Below are 20,475 nucleotides of genomic sequence, written 5' to 3'. Positions count from 1 at the left end.
AATAAAAGAAAAATATATAAATAGGCCAAGTTGTTGCATTTAAGAAAATGAAGCAGCCTAATTATCACAAAGCAAGCCTATATCCTTCACCTTGCAGTGTAATGCCATTTGCTGCCCTGAAAATGAACCAGAATCTGGGTTTAGAGATGTTGAATATGGCAATTCTCTTTTAAGGCCAGGAAGCAGACATTCAACTTGCCATGCACCAGCTTTTCAAGCATAATGTCAAAATATGTTCGGTACTTACCAAGGAATGGAGTTTCACAGAGCAACTATCATCATTACTTCCGTTACCACCGGTATGTACTTCCAAAAAAGGTCTAAATAAAAGTTGCATGCAACCGGAAAAATGCGTTGTCTGGAAATAAGTATTGTTATTGACCAAGTGTGCTGTGCCAAATCCACCTCTTCTGCACCGCCAATCAAATCCCTCATTACTGCCACGCACAGGTTGGCTGATTCAGCAGCAGGAAAGGTAATTAATTTGATCACCTACTACAATTTGTTGTTTCATCAGTGCTACACATAATGCAATATTTCATGCAAGTAGATTAAGTAGACAATATAGACAATATAGAGTACGTTAACAGTGATTGTATATTTCTAGATAGGCTTTATTTAGTGTATTTTAATTCCATTAATATTGCAGGTGCAGAAGTGGTGGATTTGGCGCATGCACACTTGGTCAAAGACAAGGCATTTTTCCAGTTGCATGCAACTTTTTATTTAGACCTTTTTTTGAAGTACATACCGACCGTAACAGCAGTAATGACAATATTTGCTAAGCGAAACTCCATTGTGTGGCAAGTACCGAACGTATTTTGACATCATTAAACTGGTGAATGGCTGCTTCCTGGACTTAAAGTAGAATCGTCATATTCAACGTCTCCTGATTCTGCTTCACCCTGAAAAGAGCTTAAAAATATTCTCGTCACACATGAACCTACCATGAGTGGGTAATTCTTCCTCACAATGCACGTGGATGATAGGCCTATCCCATTATCACAACATGTCTACATAGCCTCCTGGAACGTATTATTCCGTCTGAATATTAACAGTGGGCGCCTTAATTTAAGTCTGCTAGTATTTTAAGTGCACAAAGTGCCACCTACAGACACGACTGAAGAGCAATCAAATATGATTAAACCGTAACATGATGTTCTTAGATTATAGTCGCGACCTCAGTAGAGGGAAGCATTTGAAATTCCTGGACAGTTGCCGTGTTCAAAACTGGGAACTCGGAAATCTGACTTTTGAACGGTCATCCAACTCCGAGTCCCAAATCGGAAACTAGGGCATCATTCTAGAGCGCTGACTTTCCGACTTGAAGATCACTGACGTCATGATTTGAACTAGTTTTTATTTTTTTGAGTTCCCAGTTGTCTTGAAAGCACCAATAATCTGCATACTTTCCCCACGAGGATGCATAGGCATGCATCATGGCTAAAACATGGATCACATAGCACGCACACTCACCGGTGGTAGGTGATTATTGGGCCAACCAGATACATTTCCCACTGTATTAAAGTTTACACAGGCCTAGATAGCCCACAGGGCACACTACTGTAATTTAAAGATGGTCTGCTGACATTTTCACACCTCAGTTTTGCATTTAAAAATAGCACAGCAATGATTGACAGGATTTTATTCACGCTGCTTACATTTGTTTGTTTTTAGTGATCGAGACCTTAACACATTCTATTGATACTGTCATTTAGAAGAGAAAAAAAAACTATTGTTTTTTAATTATCCTTACTGCACAGTAATCATGAACTATTTGAGTATACAACAGAGCAGAGAAACGAAGCAAAAATATTTTAGCTCCCACAATAGAAAAAAGTAATTTCATGAAAAGCCTGTTATGAGTTTCACATACACTCTTACCAAAGTTGAGTAGAGTGCTTTTATAGGACCTAAACATGAATTACAGTAAGACATATACTTAGGCCACCAATGAAGGTTAAGGAGGTAAAACGAATGACTTAACAGTCAGCTCCAAATTATTTAGGTTTGTTTCCTAAGCCTAAAACAACACCATCGGAATACCTTGCACTTATTTAAAACAAGAAATATCAGAAAGTAAAGAAAAATACTTACCTTCACTTTACCTCAAAACATAGAAAAGACTTAACACATCAAATTAGTTTAGCAAGCTTATTGGTGAATACCATAGACATTTCAAGATGATGGTTTTACAGACCTGAGTTGGTAATTTTTCCCTCACTTACACAATTTCACACACAAGAATGTTCCTAAATCACTGAAAATCAGGGGTTAAGACCAACATCTGTAAAATATCCTTGGTAAAAATGAAAGTTCATTCTATGTTATTTTCATTTCTCAAAACCTAACAATGACTGGGTTAAAATGTATCCTGCCATGATATTGTGCAGTTTGGATAAAAAATGGATGTAGACTCTTCACAATATTATTCTGTTTCTCTAAAAATGACCAGACACCATAAGCCTATTGAACACCTAAAGTTACACAGTTGATACAGACAGGGACCTTAGTGAGCTCTAAAAAGGCAGCAAGTAATGAATGGTAAAAAGAGAGACATGTCACCATTTTCTTTTTTTAAGGAAAATATTTGTTGTGTACTGCAAAGCTCTGGTAAAATGAACAGCATAATGAACGGATCTGTCCTGTTTCTTTTGTTGTTTTAAACATCATCCATTTGCATTAAGATTCCTTTTTCCTGTTTTACGGGCTGCTTTAAACTTATTTCTGTTTTGAACTTGAGCCAGAATGGGAAGATCCAGAGGACTGGCCACGGCGCCTGAAACGAGACAAAATACCAGAGAGGTGAGTAGGGTGGACAGCCACGACCCTCTAACTAAGGCCTCAATTCAGCACATGCACCTGATATTACGGCATTAAGATAAGGTACTGTAGTAAGTCACATCAAAATCTTGACTGCCGTAGTGAAAAGGGTAGTAGGTGGCAAGGCTAATATTCAGTACACCATTTTGCGGTATTCCACAGAAACCCAAACCTTTCGGACGATCGTGATCTAGAGCGCCTTTTTTTCCTCTCTCCAGATGAGGACCTGGAGCGACTGCGCTTCTTTTCTCTCTCTGGCGAGGAGGAGGGCGAGCGAGTCCTCTTCCTGGGAGAAGAGCCCTTTCCAGACCTGGAGCTGGATCTTTTGTAGAGATAAATCAAGCAGTCAGTGAGGCAAAAACAATAATGAACCATGTAGAGTGCATTCAGAAAGTATTCAGACCCCTTTACTTTTTCCACATTGTTACATTAAAGCCTTATTCCCTAAAATGGATTAAACAAAACATTTCTTAATCTACACACAATACTATAACTACAAAGCGAAAACAGGTGTTTAAATGTTTGCACAATTAAAAATTAAAACAGAAATAACTTATTTACATAAGTATTCAGACCCTTTGCTATGAGACTCGAAATTGATCTCATGTGCATCCTGTTTCCATTGATCATCCTTGAGATATTTCTACAACTTGATTGGAGTCCACCTGTGGTAAATTCAATTGATTGGACATTATTTGGAAAGGCACACACGTCTATATAAGGTCCCAGAATTGACAGTGCATGTGAGAGCAAAAACCAAGCCATGATGTCGAAGGAATTTTCCGTAGAGCTCCAAGACAGAATTGTGTTGATTCTTAAATTGAAGAAGTTTGGAACCACCAAGACTCTTCCCAGAGCTGGCTGTCTGGCCAAACTGAGCAATCGGGGGAGAAGGGCCTTGGTCAGGGAGGTGACCAAGAACCAGATGGTCACTCTGACAGAGCTCCAGAGTTCCTCTGTAAAGATGGGAGAACCTTCCAGAGGGAGAACCATCTCTGCAGCCCTCCACCAATCAGGCATTTATGGTAGAGTGGCCAGACTGAGGCCACTCCACAGTAAAAAGCACATGACAGCCCGCTTGGAGTTTGCCAAAAGGCACCCAAATACTCTCAGACCATGAGAAACAAGATTCTCTGGTCTGATGAAACCAAGATTGAAATCTTTGGGCTGAATGCCAAGCGTCACATCTGGAGGAAATCTGGCACCATCCCTAGCATGGTGGTGGCAGCATCATGCTGTGTGGATGTTTTTCAGCTGCAGGGACTGGGAGACTAGTCAGGATGGAGGGAAAGCTACAGAGAGATCCTTGATGAAAACCTGCTCCAAAGCGCTCAGGACCTCAGACTGTGGCGAAGGTTCACCTTCCAACAGGACAACGACCCTAAGCACACAGCCAAGACAACGCAGGAGTGCGCTTCGGGACAAGTCTCTGAATGTCCTTGAGTGGCCCAGCCAGAGCCCGGACTTGAACCTGATCGAACATCTCTGGAGACCTGAAAATAGCTGTGCAGTGACGATCCCCATCCAACCTGACAGAGCTTGAGAGGATCTGCAGAGAAGAATGGGAGAAACTCCCCAAATACAGGTGTTTATTTTTTTATTTATTTAACTAGGCAAGTCAGTTAAGAACAAATTCTTATTCACAATGACGACCTGCACCGGACTACGCTGGGCCTATTGTGTGCCGCCCTATGGGACTCCCAATCACGGCCGGTTGTGATACAGCCTGGAATCGAACAATAAATGCACTGTTGGTTAAGGGCTGTTAGTTAGCATTTCACTGTAATGTCTGCACCTGTTGTATTCGGCGCATGTTGCCAATCAAATTTGATTTGATTAGTGACGCCTCAAGCACTGAGATGCAGTGCCTTAGACCGCTGCGCCACTCGGGAGCCAAGCTTGTAGCGTCATACCTAAGAAGACTCGAGGCTGTAATCGCTGCCAAAGGTGCTTCAACAAAGTACTGAGTAAAGGGTCTGAATAGTTACGTAAGTGTGATTTCAGTTTTTTTATTAGTAATAAATTCAAAAATTTCTAAAAACCTGTATTTGCTTTGTCATTATGGGGTATTGTATGTAGATTGATGAGGGAAAAAACTATTTAATCCATTTTAGAATAATGCTGTGACGTAACAAAATGTGGAAAAAGTGAAGGGGTCTGAATACTTTCCGAATGCAGCAAGAGAATCAAAAGGGGATACAATGGATATGAAAAAGACCAACAGACATAGAAATTGTTGATTTAACATGACAAATAAATTCAGATACAGGGACAAACTAGTCATTATATTGTGACACTTTCCATAATTAAATTGGGGACATCCAAGGAAGGAACAGTATAAGGAGAAACTGTAGGATTTGAGATCATCACTGTGCAGCCTCTCCTACACTTTAAATAGGGCAATATGGTTTCTGGAACATCCTGCCCAGTCACATACACTCTCTCCTAAATGGGAGTGCATGTCACCTCATTCACCTGGAGTTGGACCTGCGAGACCGGCCTTGCTCTTGGGAACTGGAGCGAGATCTGGAACTGGATGAGCTTCTAGATTGGGATCTGAAAAACAGAAAATACATTTACAAATATTTTCTAACGAGTGAAAAACAAGGGTCATGCACATGGATGAAAACAAACAAGTTACAGCTATCAAATATTGTGTAACAGTCCATCAATGGCAAAAAAGATCAATGTTGCACACCTTGATGTACACATAAACCAATGATCACTGGCTACTTTGGACCATTTGTGACAAAAATGAACTTAAAAACAACTAAACTGACAATAGCAGGGATTCAAATAAATGTATCTGATTCAAGCTAACATAAAAAATGGTCAATCTCAACAATAAACCAAGTATTAAACTGGCAAGCATAAACCAACCATTCTAAAACATGAAAAGAAGATGCATATTGATGTGAATACAAGACAGCCCAGTCCCTCCCTGCCTTTTGATGTTATAAGCCATCTTACAATGTTGTGTCTACTCTTAGGTCATGGCAGTAATCTTCACTTTGTAACCAATTGACAGCAATACAGAAATCAATAACATATCTGAAAACATCAGTTGAAACAAATTACAGAAATATTATTTTAAATGCGCAATTAGAAGAATCAATGCATTACAGAGCAAGCTTTACTACACTCAACATCTAAAGTGTTGGTCCCATGTTTCATGAGCTGAAATAAAAGATCCCAGAAATGTTCCAAACACACCAAAGGTTTTTCTATCCAATGTTGCGGCATTTTTTTTTTTTTTTTTTTTTTTTTTACATCCCTGATAGTGAACATTTCTCCTTTGCCAAGATATGCCACACCTGTCAGGTGAATGGACTATCAAGAAGCTGATTAAAACAACATGATCATTACACAGATGCACCTTGTGCTGGGGACAATAAAAGGCCACTAAAATGTACAGCTGTGTCACACAACACAATGCCACAGAAGTTGAGGGAGCTGACTGCAGGAATTCCCACCAGAGCTGTTGCCAAAGAATTTAATGTTCGTTTCTCTACCATAAGCCCCCTCCAACATCGTTTTAGAGAATTTGGCAGTACGTTCAACCCGCCTCAACCGCAGACCACGTGTAACCACGCCAGCCCAGGACCTCCACATCCGGCTTATTTACCTGCGGGATTGTCTGAGACCAGCCACCCGACAGCTGATGAAACTGAGTTTGCACAACCAAATAATTTCTGCACAAACTGTCAGAAACCGACTCAGGGAAGCTCATCTCGTCGTCCTCACCGACTGCAGTTCGGCGTCGTAACCAACTTCAGTGGGCAAATGCTCACCTTCGATGGTCACGCGTTTGAGAAGTGTGCTCTTCACGGATGAATCCCGGTTTCAACTGTACCGGGCAGATGGCAAACAGCGTGTATGGCGTCGTGTGGGCGAGCGGTTTGCTGATTTCAATATTGTTAAGAGTGCCCCATGGTGGTGGGGTTATGGTATGGGCAGGTATAAGATACGGAAAAAGAACACAATTGCATTTTATCGATGGCAATTTGAATGCACAGAGATACCGTGACGAGATCCTGAGGCCCATTGTTGTGCCATTCATCCGCCGTCGATAAAACGGGGGGACCTAGTGAATGACCTGCAGAAAGCTGGGACCAAAGTAACAAAGCCTACCATCAGTAACACACTACGCCGCCAGGGACTCAAATCCTGCAGTGCCAGACGTGTCCCCCTTGCTTAAGCCAGTACATGTCCAGGCCCGTCCGAAGTTTGCTAGAGTGCATTTGGATGATCCAGAAGAGGATTGGGAGAATGTCATATGGTCAGATGAAACCAAAATATAACTTTTTGGTAAAAAGTCAACTCGTCGTGTTTGGAGGACAAAGAATGCTGAGTTGCATCCAAAGAACACCATACCTACTGTGAAGCATGGGGGTGGAAACATCATGCTTTGGGGCTGTTTTTCTGCAAAGGGACCAGGACGACTGATCCGTGTAAAGGAAAGAATGAATGGGGCCATGTATCGTGAGATTTTGAGTGAAAACCTCCTTCCATCAGCAAGGGCATTGAAGATGAAACGTGGCTGGGTCTTTCAGCATGACAATGATCCCAAACACACCGCCCAGGCAATGAAGGAGTGGCTTCGTAAGAAGCATTTCAAGGTCCTGGAGTGGCCTAGCCAGTCTCCAGATCTCAACCCCATAGAAAATCTTTGGAGGGAGTTGAAAGTCTGTGTTGCCCAGCGACAGCCCCAAAACATCACTGCTCTAGAGGAGATCTGCATGGAGGAATGGGCCAAAATACCAGCAACAGTGTGTGAAAACCTTGTGAAGACATACAGAAAACGTTTGACCTGTGTCATTGCCAACAAAGGGTATATAACAAAGTATTGAGAAACTTTTGTTATTGACCAAATACTTATTTTCCACCATAATTTGCAAATAAATTCATAAAAAATCCTACAATGTGATTTTCTGGAGAAAAAAAATCCATTTTGTCTGTCATAGTTGACGTGTACCTATGATGAAAATTACAGGCCTTTCTCATCTTTTTAAGTGGTAGAACTTGCACAATTGGTGGCTGACTAAATACTTTTTTCCCCCACTGTACATATCTGTATTCCCAGTCAGGTGAAATCCATAGATTAGGGCCTAATGAATGTATTTCAATTGACTGATTTCCTTATATGAACTGTAACTCAGTAAAATCTTAGAAATTGTTGCATGTTGCGTTTATATTTTTGTTCAGTGTACAAATACATGCAAGTACCCTTTCACATTGCGATTAGGGGATAAACCCACACACATTCTGAATCACTTAAAACGACAAAACAGGAGAGACAAAAAAAGAAGCAAAAAATGACATTTATGTGGATCAATAGGTTATAAAGGAATATTGAGCTGATACTGACATTTTGCCTGGAGTTACCCTTGACCTGTACCCTTTTACCTGGACCTGGACCGAGAGCTGGAGGAGCCCGAGGAGGATTGGGAAGACCCCGGGGGGCTATCCTTCTTCATTGTGACTGGCTTATCCTTCTCCCCCTCATCACCACTGGCATCCAAATCGTACTTCGACAAGTCCGCATCATCTTCATCGTCGTCATCCTGGGGAACCAGAGTTTACGGTTTCAAAATAAAGCTGTGTTGTGCTAACTAGGTACCAAACAAAAAAAAACTTGATGGTTATGGACACTTCCATCCCTGTTCGTTACTCTGAGGTCCTCTCTGAACGTGACCAACAAGCAGCACTCATTTTCCTTTCATTGAACAATATTTTACTACAATATGGCCCAATATGAACCCATGCAATGTGGGTTCTCCACATTGTGCTACATATTGATATTGGACAAGGTGAGTTACAGCCTTACAATGTAAAGAACGTTAAGCAATGGAAAACAGCCATATTGCTCCCAAACCTGTGCTACACATTAACTGAACAGGTTGCATTTTATTTCCCCATCTCAGGAACCATGTCCTTACATCTAGTTTGTATTTTGAAAGGTCTCCTTCCTCCTCTTCGTCGTCATCCTCCTCCTCCTCCTCCTCTGGTTTCACTGGTTCCGCCTTCTTTTCACTCTCCTTCGAGGAAGACCTGCTCCCAGGTTTCCCACGGTACTTTTTTTTTTTTCTCCCAAACTGGTAGATATTGAAATCCAAAAGAAAGTATTAGTGTAAACTAATCTACAGTATACCAAATCATAAACCAGTATTATTTGACAGTTAGAAACCACAGTATGGGCTTATTCACAAGAGATTTACCTCGTCGTATTCTCCATCCGATTCCTCTCGGTCGATATACTCCACATTCTCCCTCTCATTGAACCCTCCACCATATCCTGATAACAGGAAAGGGCAATGGAATTAAGAATAAACTAGGAATATCCAAGGAGGCAATGTACTTCAAAACATGACAAAGAACTTCTAGGGCAGTGTTGTGTAACGTACCTGTTCGCTCCTCCAGCTTGGCATATTTAGGAGTGTTGCACATGTTGCACTCAGACCTCCTGGCCCAGTTCACATTGCCGCAGCTATATATTAAAAATGCAAACAATCATGTGCTTATCAAACAGTCAAAGCATACCCTGTGTCAAGATCCACCATGCACAAGTCTTGAGGTTTTATGAAGAGTTAGCTAGTCACTTACGTTTTACACTGCCAATCGTTTGCACTAAAGAGGCCCCGACTCTTCTCAGCCAGGGTCTTGCCAATCTCTGTCCCTCCTGCTTTCATCATCTTTGCCTCGGTTGTCTTTTCTGTTTCGGATAGATAGGGATTCACATTGGTGTGACAATCCTTTGACTCTGAAGTCAGTGAACAATCCTGGTCATGTTATTCATTGATACCGCCTAACACATGAATTGTCAGTGGTTACTTTTCTGATGGACTCACAGATATCTTTACATATGGGTGGTCCTCTGTAGCTCAAATGGTAGAGCATGGCGCTTGTAACGCCAGGGTAGTGGGTTCGATCCCCGGGACAACCCATACGTAAAAATGTATGCACACATGACTAAGTCGCGTTGGATAAAAGCGTCTGCTAAATGGCATATTCAATTAAATTATATTAAAATGTACAGGCTGGCTGACATACAATAGTAAATGCTGGTTCTCTTGAAGTCTCATCACAATGAATCTCTGTTTCTCCAACCAAACCACATGATTGTAAATTTGTGGAGCGATTAATCTTGACAAGTAGAGAGAGTAAAGAGTGATGCCAGGGTAGGAAGTGTAGTACTGGGCCCTATAGAGACAAATAACTTACCACTGCCACATCTATTACAGCTTGTCCTTCTTGCAAAGTTCACATTTCCACACCTAGAGGAAATTAAGTGTCAAAATGAGCATATGTCCAATCAAAAATGACTCTTTTGAACAATAGGTAAAATAAAATGTTCATGTTGTGTAGATAATCCTCAAAGAAAACCAATGGTCCAAACCTCATGTCTCTATCCTCTTCAAAATTTACAGGAGGAGTTTTTACCCAGACAAAACAAGTTGTCATAAATCTGGAAAATAGCATGACAGGCTTACCATTGAACTCATCTTTCTTCTCAAATCCGGAGGACATAAAACAATAGAGGTAAAATATTTACAGATTTTTTGTTCCTGTTCTTTTTCGAGGACTTCTCACAAAAACAAGCGTATCTATGTGAACTGTCAGAGCCTTTTACATTTAATTCAACTCGTGTCATGGTCATTTTTCTATTTGCGACCCATGGAAACAACTTGGAAGACGACAACCACAAAATGGTAAATCCTCAAAAAAAGTTTCAGCGATAAAGCTCTACCGCTGTCAACAGAGCTCAGTGCTTGTGTTCGGTTACGAAAATCGACTTTTTGGATATAATGTTAATGATATGTTAAAGACCCCACTGAACGATTCAGAACATGAAGAGTAATATTTGTCATGGTAAAATGTATTTTATAACAAGGAGGTGAAATGTCATCACCAAAGTGCGTTTTTGGACACTCTACATAATGCTCAATCCAAAAATAATTTGACTGTACACAGAGACAGCTCACCATCAGACAGTGAAGCTAAAATTTGAATTCTGGCTCTATTCTTCTGCATTTTGAAATACAGAATGTAAATCAATAATCAACAAACTCCTTGAGGCCAGGGCCAGATCAATGCAGGGGTCTACCGGAGCTGAAGCCCCTGAGGCAGTAAAAAGAAATACAATATACAGTACCGGTCAAAAGTTTGGACACACCTACTCATTCAAGGGTTTTTCTTTATTTGTACTATTTTCTACATTGTAGAATAATAGTGAAGACATCAAAACTATGAAATAACACATCTGGAATCATGTAGTAACCAAAACAGTGTTAAACATATGCTGAGCACTTGTTGGCTGCTTTTCCTTCACTCTGCGGTCCAACTCATCCCAAACCATCTCAACAGGGTTGAGATCGGGTGATTGTGGAGGCCAGGTCATCTGATGCAGCACTCCATCACTCTCCTTCTTGGTAAAATAGCCCTTACACAGGGCATTGTCCTGTTGAGAAACAAATGATAGTCCCACTAAGCCCAAACCATATGGGATGGCGTATCGCTGCAGAATGCTGTGGTAGCCATGCTGGTTAAGTGTGCCTTGAATTCTAAATAAATCACTGACAGTGTCACAAGCAAAGCACCCCCACACCATTACACCTCCTCCTCCATGCTTCACGGTGGGAACCACACATGCAGAGATCATCCCTTCACCTACTCAGCGTCTCACAAAGACACAGCGGTTGGAACCAAAAATCTCCAATTTGGACTCATCAAACCAAAAGGACAGATTTCCACCGGTCTAATGTCTATTGCTCGTGTTTCTTGGCCCAAGCAAGTCTTCTTCTTATTGGTGTCCTTTAGTAGTGGTTTCTTTGCAGCAATTCGACCATGAAGGCCTGATTCACACAGTCTCCTCTGAACAGTTGATGTTGAGATGTGTCTGTTACTTGAACTGTGAAGCATTTATTTGGGCTGACATTTCTGAGTCTAGTAACTCTTAATAAACTTATCCTCTGCAGCAGAGGTAACTCTGGGTCTTCCTTTCCTGTGGCGGTCCTCATGAGAGCCAGTTTCATCATAGCGCTTGATGTTTTTTGTGACTGCAATTGAATAAACTTTAAAAGTTCTGATTTGTTTAACACTTTTTTGGTTACTATATGATTCCATGTGTTATGTCATAGTGTTGATGTCTTCACTATTATTCTACAACGTAGAAAATAGTACAAATAAAGAAAAACCCTGGAATGAGTAGGTTTGTCCAAACTTGACTGGTACTGTATATACACAGTGCATTCGGAAAGTATTCAGACCCCTTGAATTTTTCCACGTTATGTTAAAGCCTTATTCTAAAATTGATTAAATAAATACAAATCCTCATCAATCTACAAAGAATACCTCATAATGACAAAGAGAAACCAGGTTTAGAATTTTTGCAAATGTATTACAAATAAACAAATACCTTATTTATATAAGTATTCAGACCCTTTGATATGAGACTCGAAATTGAGGTCAGGTGCATCCTGTTACCATTGATCATCCTAGAGATGTTTCTACAACTTGATTGGAGTCAACCTGTGGTAAATTCAATAGATTGGATATGATTTGGAAAGGCACACACCCGTCTATATAAGGTCCCACAGTTGACAGTGCATGTCAGAGCAAATACCAAGCCATGAGGTTGAAGGAATTGCCCGTAGAGCTCCGAGACAGGATTGGGTCGAGGCACAGCCCCGGGTAAGGGTACCTAAAAATGTCTGTAGCATTGAAGGTCCCCAAGAACACAAGTTTAGAACACCAATAATCTTCCTAGAGCTGGCTGTCCAGCCAAACTGAGCAATCGGCGGAGAAGGGCATGTGAACTGTCAGAGCCTTTCAGGGAGGTGACCAAGAACCCGATGGTCACTCTGATAGAGCTCCAGAGTTCCTCTGTGGAGGTGGGAGAACCTTCCAGAAGGACAGCCATCTCTGCAGCACTCCACCAATCAGGCCTTTATGGTAGAGTAGCCAGACGGAAGCCACTTCTCAGTAAAAAGGCACGACAGCCCGCTTGGAGTTTGCCAAAAGGCACCTAAAGGACTCTCAGACCATTAGCAACAACATTCTCTGATCTGATGAAACCAAGACTCAACGCTTTGGCCTGAATGCCAAGCATCACGTCTGGAGGAAACCTGGCACCATCCCTACGGTGAAGCACGGTGGTGGCAGCATCATGCTGTGGGGTTGTTTTTCAGCGGCAGGGACTGGGAGACTTAGTCAGGATCGAGGGAAAGATGAACGGAGCAAAGTACAGAGAGATCCTTGATGAGAACCTGCTCCAGAGTGCTCAGGACCTCAGACTGGGGTGAAGGTTCACCTTCCAACAGGACAACGACCCTAAGCACACAATCAAGACAACGCAGGAGTGACTTAGGGACAAGTCGTTGAATGGCCCAGCCAGAGCACGGACTTGGACCCGATTTAACATCTCTGAAGAGACATGAAAATAGCTGTGCAGTGACGCTCCCCATCCAACCTGACAAAGCTTGAGAGGATCTGCAAAGAAGAATTGGAGAAACTCTCCCAATACAGGTGTGCCAAGCTTGTAACGTCATATCCAAGAAGACTCAAGGCTGTAATCACTGCCAAAGGTGCTTCAACAAAGTACTGCGTAAAGGGTCTGAATACTTATGTAAATGTTATATTTACGTTGGGTTTTTTTATATGCAAAAATTACAAAAAATCTGTTTTGGCTTTGTCATTATGGGGTATTTTGCATAGATTGATGAAAAAAAGTTTTAGAACTTTTTTCCATAAGGCTGTAACGTAACAAAATGTCAAGGGGTCTGAATACTTTCCGCATGCACTGTATGTATATATATTTTTCACTGCTACCGCCAACCACAGGAGGATTCAGGAGCCCGCTCTCAATGAGTGTAGACAGCCTGCTGCTGCCGCTCTGCTAATCATCAGATTGGGGTAGGAGAGGAGGTAGCGAGCCTGCACGTGGGTAAGCCCTGCCTTGATTGGGTAACTGATTAATACAAAATAAAATAATAGCATAATAAATAAAAGTGACTGGTCAATTCTGTGAGTTGAGCTGGGCCCAAGCCCTATGCCCAAGAGGCAAAAACAAGACCAAAAACACTTATTTTACACAGGAGCCTGCTCTCAATGTTCAAAATACATCATTTAGCCACAGAGGATCAATCGTTTCAACAACGAAAAATAAGTGGATACAATTGTATCACAAGTGACTACATAAAAAAGGTAGCCAGCCAACTGTTTAAGAGCGTTGGGCCAGTAACCGAAATGTCGATGGTTTGAATCCCTGAGCCGACTAGGTGAAAAATATGTCGATGTGCTCTTGAGCAAGGCACTTAACCCTAATTACTCCTGTAAATCGCTCTGGATAAGAGCGTGTGCTAAATGACTAAAATGTAAATGTAAAATAAAGTGTCTTAAGAGTGTTGGGCCACCACGAGCTGCCAGAACAGCTTCAATGCGCCTCGGCATAGATTCTACAAGTGGACCTAAACCATGCCAAGAAAATGTACCCCACACACCATAAACTTTGTATCCCTAATTTACTCAAGTGTTTCATTTATTTAGGCAGTTACTGGTTGCCTACAATGGGGAAGGCTGCAATTTGGGCAGCATACACACCAAATATACAGCCAGTTGCGTTGTGGCCATAGAAGGGTTTAGGAACCTCTTACCCTGACAATTTGAAAGTTAAACTCATGGATAGACTAGCAATGGCTGCCACCTATGGATTATATTACCTATGGTTAGTTGCTGCTGTGTTTAACTTTTGCAAATTTCAAAATACAAATCAAGAGAAAAACATCGTTTGGAAAGCAAAATGCCTACCTACCTCTGAAAAGAGTTAACTAAACTACTCGGTCTGCAGAACCAATAGAGAAAATAATGTCTCAACAACTCCCAATTTCTGAGACAGGCTATTGCCAAGAGGAGCGCTGTGAGTAGTAGCCTATGGCTTCATCTTCATCATTAAGTGAGTCAGTGTGTCACTGGAAATTGTATTTAGTAGCCTACATTAGCATATTATATATATATATATATATATATATATATATATATATATATATACCTAATAAATTTACCACGCATCGAATTAAATGTTGGTACACGGATTTGTTCACATTACATTGTGTGCTGGGAAGATGAAAGCCCCGGGGCCTATGATTTCTAATCTCAAAACGAATTGGTTAGCTAGCTACACAACATTGTACCACTTGAGTTAGTGATATTGAAAAGCTTATCGTAGAGCATGGCACTTGCAACGCCAGGGTTGTGGGTTCGATTCCCACAGGGGACCAGCATGAAAATGTATGCACACTGCTAAATGACTAAAATATAAAATGTGTCGAGTGGAAAATGAATTGACCAACTAACAAAAGCTAGTCACCATCTAAACCCTCACGTATCCTTGGCATTGTAACACTGGTTAAAATTAAACCAATTTTGACATAACTAGTTACCTAACTAGCCAACACTAGAAAGTATGTCGTTTCTCTAGTGTGCTAGCTAGCCATCTTTCATTGAACATCGGGGTTAGCTTCCCAACACATGAAGGGGAGTTAGGCTAGCTAACTATTTTATATGCACTGGCTGTACACACGTAGCTAGTGAGTTAGCAAATACAATTGTTGCGAACTATAACTACTGTTAAGTTTAGATTTTTTTTTTGTAATCAATGTAATTTGTAAGTCGCTCTGGATAAGAGCGTCTGCTAAATAATGTAAATGTAGCTAAAATAGTCTTGGGCCTTGTCCTTTGTAACGTTAGCTAGCTAATTCACGTTTCGCTAACATGTTGTGAAAGCTAGACACAGCAAGCCCACACTTTTATTTGAATGCTTCTCCAACAACATGTCTGTTCAAAATGTAGCTTGTTCGTTATCTTACTTCTTATCAGGGCAAATCCAGTCTCCGTCGCTGACGCGAAAACTCTTTCCAGATATTTTTGTATCCATGGCTAGCTTGCTACTCGCTAGCTGGCCTCACGACGCCTGAAAGAAAGAACCTTCTTCTTCTTCTATGAATATTATGGCGGACCGCAAACAAACGTCTAAAGTGCATGCCGCCACCTACTGTGCTGGAATGTACTATAATTCATGATCTGCCAAATTCTGTACAACCATGAAAATAAAATTAAAAACCAAATAAATCCCTAACTTCTAAGTTGATCCTCAATACTGGGGCCCCTCAGGGGTGCGTACTCAGTCCCCTCCTGTATTCCCTGTTCACTAATACACAAAAATACACAAAAATGTATGCACGCATGACTGTAAGTCGCTTTGGATAAAAGCGTCTGCTAAATGGCATATTATTATTATTATTATTATTATTACTAATGACTGTATGGCCAGGCATTACTCCAACACCATCATTAAGTTTGCCGATGACACAACAGTGGTAGGCCTGATCACCGACAACGACGAGATAGCCTATAGGGAGGAGGTCAGAGACCTGGCTGTGTGGTGCCAGGACAACAACCTCTCCCTCAACGTGATCAAGACAAAGGAGATGATTGTGGACTACAGGAAAAAGAAGAGGACCGAGCACGCCCCCATTCTCATCAACAGGGCTGTAGTGGAGCAGGTTGAGAGCTTCAAGTTCCTTGGTGTCCACATCACCAACAAACTAACATGGTCCAAGCACACCAAGACAGTCATGAAGAGGGCACGACAAAACCTATTTTCCCTAAGGAGACTGAAAATAATTGGCATGGGTACTCAGATCCTCAAAAGGTTCTACAGCTGCACCATCGAGAGCATCCTGACTGGTTGCATCACTGCCTGGTATGGCAACTGCTTGGCCTCCGCAAGGTACTACAGAGGGTAGTGCGTACGGCCCAGTACATCACTGGGGCCAAGCTTCCAGCCATCCAGGACCTCTATACCAGGCGGTGTCAGAGGAATGCCTTAATAATTGCCAAAGACTCCAGCCACCCTAGTCATAGACTGTTCTCTCTGCTACCGCATTGCAAGTATAGGTCCAAAAGGCTTCTTAAGAGCTTCTACCCCCAAGCCATAAGACTCCTGAACATCTAATTAAATGTGCTGTGATGCTAATATTGTTGTAAACTGTACATCGTTGTTTTTTGTGGGTGTCACTGAGTAGACTGATACCCCATTTCATGGGTGCACACTCTATATGTAAGGCTGTACAGTCCAATATGAATATTCAAAACCCCAATAGGTTTGCTGATGAGCTGACGTGCCTCATTTCACAGTGGTTTCAGAATCCCACAATAAGATGTAAGATGCTAATATTTGTGTAAACGATACATAGTTGTTGTTTGGGTGTCATTAAAATCAAATCAATTCAAATCAAATATTATTTGTTAAATGTGTCGAATACAACAGGTGTAGACCTTACCGTGAAATAGTTACTTACAAGCCCTAACCAACAATACCGTTTATTTTTATATAGTTAAGAAAATATTTGAATTTTTTATTTTTTTGTAACCATTTTTTAAAACAACAATAATAATCATATTACACAATAAAATAACAATAACGAGGCTATATACAGTATTGAGTCAATGTGTGGGGGTACAGGTTAGTCGAGGTAATTGAGGTAATGTGTACATGTAGGTAGGGGTAAAGTGACTATGCATAGATAATAAACAGTGAGTAGCGGCAGCGTAAAAAAGGGGGTCAAGCTGTTAAGGAGCCTTTTGGTCCTAGACTTTGTGCTTTGGTACCGCTTTCCGTGCGGTACCAGAGAGAACAGTCTATGAGTTGGGTGGCTGGCATTTTTGAAAATTTTTAGGGCCTTCCTCTTACACCGTCTGGTATAGAGGTCCTGCATGGCAGGAACCTTGTCCCCAGTGATTTACTGGGCTGTACGCGCTACCCTCTGTAGTGCCTTGGGGTCGGAATCCGAGCAGTTGCCATACCAAGCGGTGATGCAACCAGTCAGGATGCTCTCGATGGTGCAGCTGTAGAACTTTTTGAAGATCCGAGGACTCATGCCAAACCTTTTCAGTCTCCTGAGGGGGAATAGACGTTGTCGTGCCCTCTTCACGACTGTCTTGATGTGTTTTGTAATTATTTCTTATTTTTTTTGGGGGGGGTCTACATCATTTCCAATCCCCCATATATATATTTTTTGTAAATATATTATTTTAACCTTTTCAGGTGTGAGTTCCAAATATCTCTAACGGTCGCCCCAGCGTGAGTATTTCTATGCGCGTGATGTCAGAATGCACTCACTGTTCCAAAATGGGATTGTTACGCAACAGGACAGTTAACCCGCGCTTTCCTCAAACCAAGGCATAAATTAACTGCCTCCTAATTATCTATAGGCTATATTTCAATTTGAGGTGTGTTCCGCCTCCTCATTAATTCATATAAGAAGTAGCCCATTTCACTGTTGCGGACAATTTATGTTTGAGGCTTTACTGAGCCGGACAAACTTCTCTCTTCAACAAGAGCCCAAGCACTTCCCCAGTGTTTCCCCAGATCAAGTATGAAGACATTGCGCATCTCTAGTCAGAACAGCCTTTGCACAAACCTTTCCCCCTGGCACACATTCTGGCTGGCGCCCGCATTGCCCTCTTTGTTGTTTTCCTTACAAATAATAACTTTGGACATGTGTGCGTTCCTATCAAAGTACCTGCCTTATTTTCTGTATATCGTGTTGTCGTTTCTACTGTAGCAAATCGTATGTATGAGCACAATGTATATACTGTTTTATTCACATGTTTTCAAGTACTTTTGACAAATCATGCATTCCAATTCTTGCATAGATTGTAATGGACACAAATGATGTGTGTAAAATATTTTTTGAAGGTTGTACTGATTATGATGAGCTAATGCTAAGCTATTTACCAGCTATGTGTGGCGCCATGTTTCTTGATATCGTACAATGCATTCTGGTTGTCACGTAAATGTCTGTCAGACCAAAGATGTTATAAAAAACGAGGTGAAGGAATAGTTCATGCGACTGACTTATGGTGCTTTCAAGACAACTGGGAACTCTGAAAAATATGTGGTCAAATCATGTCGTCAGTTATCTTCAAGGTCGGAAAGTCGGAGCTCTAGAAAAGGCCAGAGTTCCCGAGTTGGAATTCGGAGTTGGATGATCGTTCAAAAATATTTTTCCAGTTTCCAGTTGTCTTGAACGCACTGAAGTCTGAGATTTCCATGTTCCCTGTTGTTTAGAACCCGTCATCAGATTGTAACTATGGTACCTCAGGGTTGCCAGCTCAGACCCCTTTCCAGGGGTTTTATTTTTATTTAGCGTATAAACTTATCCTGTGTTTGCCCCCTATTTATTGATACATCTCCCATCATAGTAATATTTCCTGCATCATATCCCCCACACAATACCTTACCCCATTTCTACCCACCATGGACTTGAAAACCCCCCACAAATTAAATGAACCCCCCCACAAACCTCCCTAAAATGGTTTCATCCCTGTTTAGCTTTCGCGCTACGGTTGGCTAGGCCGTAGGCTTGTATTTAGTGTGATGAGCTGTGAGGTGATAACATTTGATTTGCTTTGTGTTTGTCAAAAATGGTAAATGACTTGTCAAGCCATGTGCTCCGCTTCTTGTGTACATTTTACATTTTTACATTTTAGTAAGTTAGCAGACGCTCTTATCCAGAGCGACTTACAGTTAGTGAGTGCGTACATGTTTTTTTAGTTAAAGTTTTTTTTATACAGTGTACACTGTAGCAAGTACATTGATGATTTGTAATATGCTGAAATGTGGCCAAACTAAGTTAATATCTTTCAGGCAATGGGCGCATCCATCTTTGACTTTGACTTTGTTTATTTGAGGCTTATTGTGAATGGTACTCTGGTATTAGGGAGTTTTCGCTTGTCAAACATAAACAAACATGGCTGCCGTCATAAAGCATTTAGCTGCTGTTAGCTTAGCTGGCATGCATCTCTTTTCTAAACAATATTACAATTCTTCCTTGTGCTCACCAGAGATGTAAACAAGTCTAGCTGTTACGTCGCTAACTTATGTTTTGTTTTTTGTCAGCACAATCTGTTATTTAGACTGGTTTATGGAATGAGTTTGGCTGTGGATGTGTTCAGTGTGTTCAGTGTTTGGAGGATGAAGTTTTTTTCTTTAACAATAAAAGGTGAAATTGAGGAATAAAGTTGTGAAAACCTTCATTTCCCACAGTACAAAACGTTATTTAGATGCTTTTCAGACAACAATGCTGTTTAGACACGTTTGTTGCATCATACGTTCTGTTGCTACTGTTCCAATCACATATTTGCAATGGTACTGTCACGTCTCCTCCCGTTGCTCCCCTCCGGCGCTCTGATTCACCGGTCTACTGAGCCAGCCTGGACTGTTCAGTAGTGTTGTGTGTGATCGTTAAGCGTTGTGTCGTTTACGCTCTCTTTGTTATTCTCGTTCTGATTATTAAGTAAACCTTGACCTTGTTAATTCCTGCGTCTGCGTCTTCGTATATCAGTACTCGTCACAGGTACGCTGCAGGGACCACTTAACAATGATCACAAATATGTGATTGTACGCGTCAATGGGTTAAATATATACAGTATATATATATATATATATATATATATATATTTTTTTTTTTATATATATTTTTTTATTATTTTCACCTAACCCTACCACCCCTCCCCTAATTGGAGTAAACTAATGGACATCAATACTTAGGCTTCCACTTCCTGTACATACTACATACATTTCATGGACAG

General features: G+C 41.2%; 1 protein-coding gene across 1 annotated transcript; it reads right to left on the bottom strand.

The window, feature by feature from the left end:
• Nucleotides 1–1,628: 1,628 nt before the first annotated feature.
• LOC311148889 (zinc finger Ran-binding domain-containing protein 2-like) lies at nt 1,629–15,824 on the bottom strand. The gene is made up of 10 exons (XM_084185901.1): nt 15,687–15,824; nt 10,045–10,097; nt 9,427–9,535; nt 9,228–9,310; nt 9,042–9,118; nt 8,763–8,918; nt 8,230–8,387; nt 5,299–5,379; nt 2,996–3,145; nt 1,629–2,779 (listed from the first exon to the last, which is right to left on the bottom strand). Exons 1-10 carry the CDS (start codon nt 15,752–15,754, stop codon nt 2,722–2,724), a joined length of 993 nt encoding a protein of 330 aa, XP_084042027.1. The 5' UTR covers nt 15,755–15,824; the 3' UTR covers nt 1,629–2,721.
• Nucleotides 15,825–20,475: the final 4,651 nt, after the last annotated feature.

Source organism: Coregonus lavaretus (genome assembly GCF_964263955.1).
Source record: "Coregonus lavaretus genome assembly, chromosome: 21".
NCBI lineage: Eukaryota > Metazoa > Chordata > Actinopteri > Salmoniformes > Salmonidae > Coregonus > Coregonus lavaretus.
This window is presented reverse-complemented; position numbering and strand designations above follow the sequence as displayed.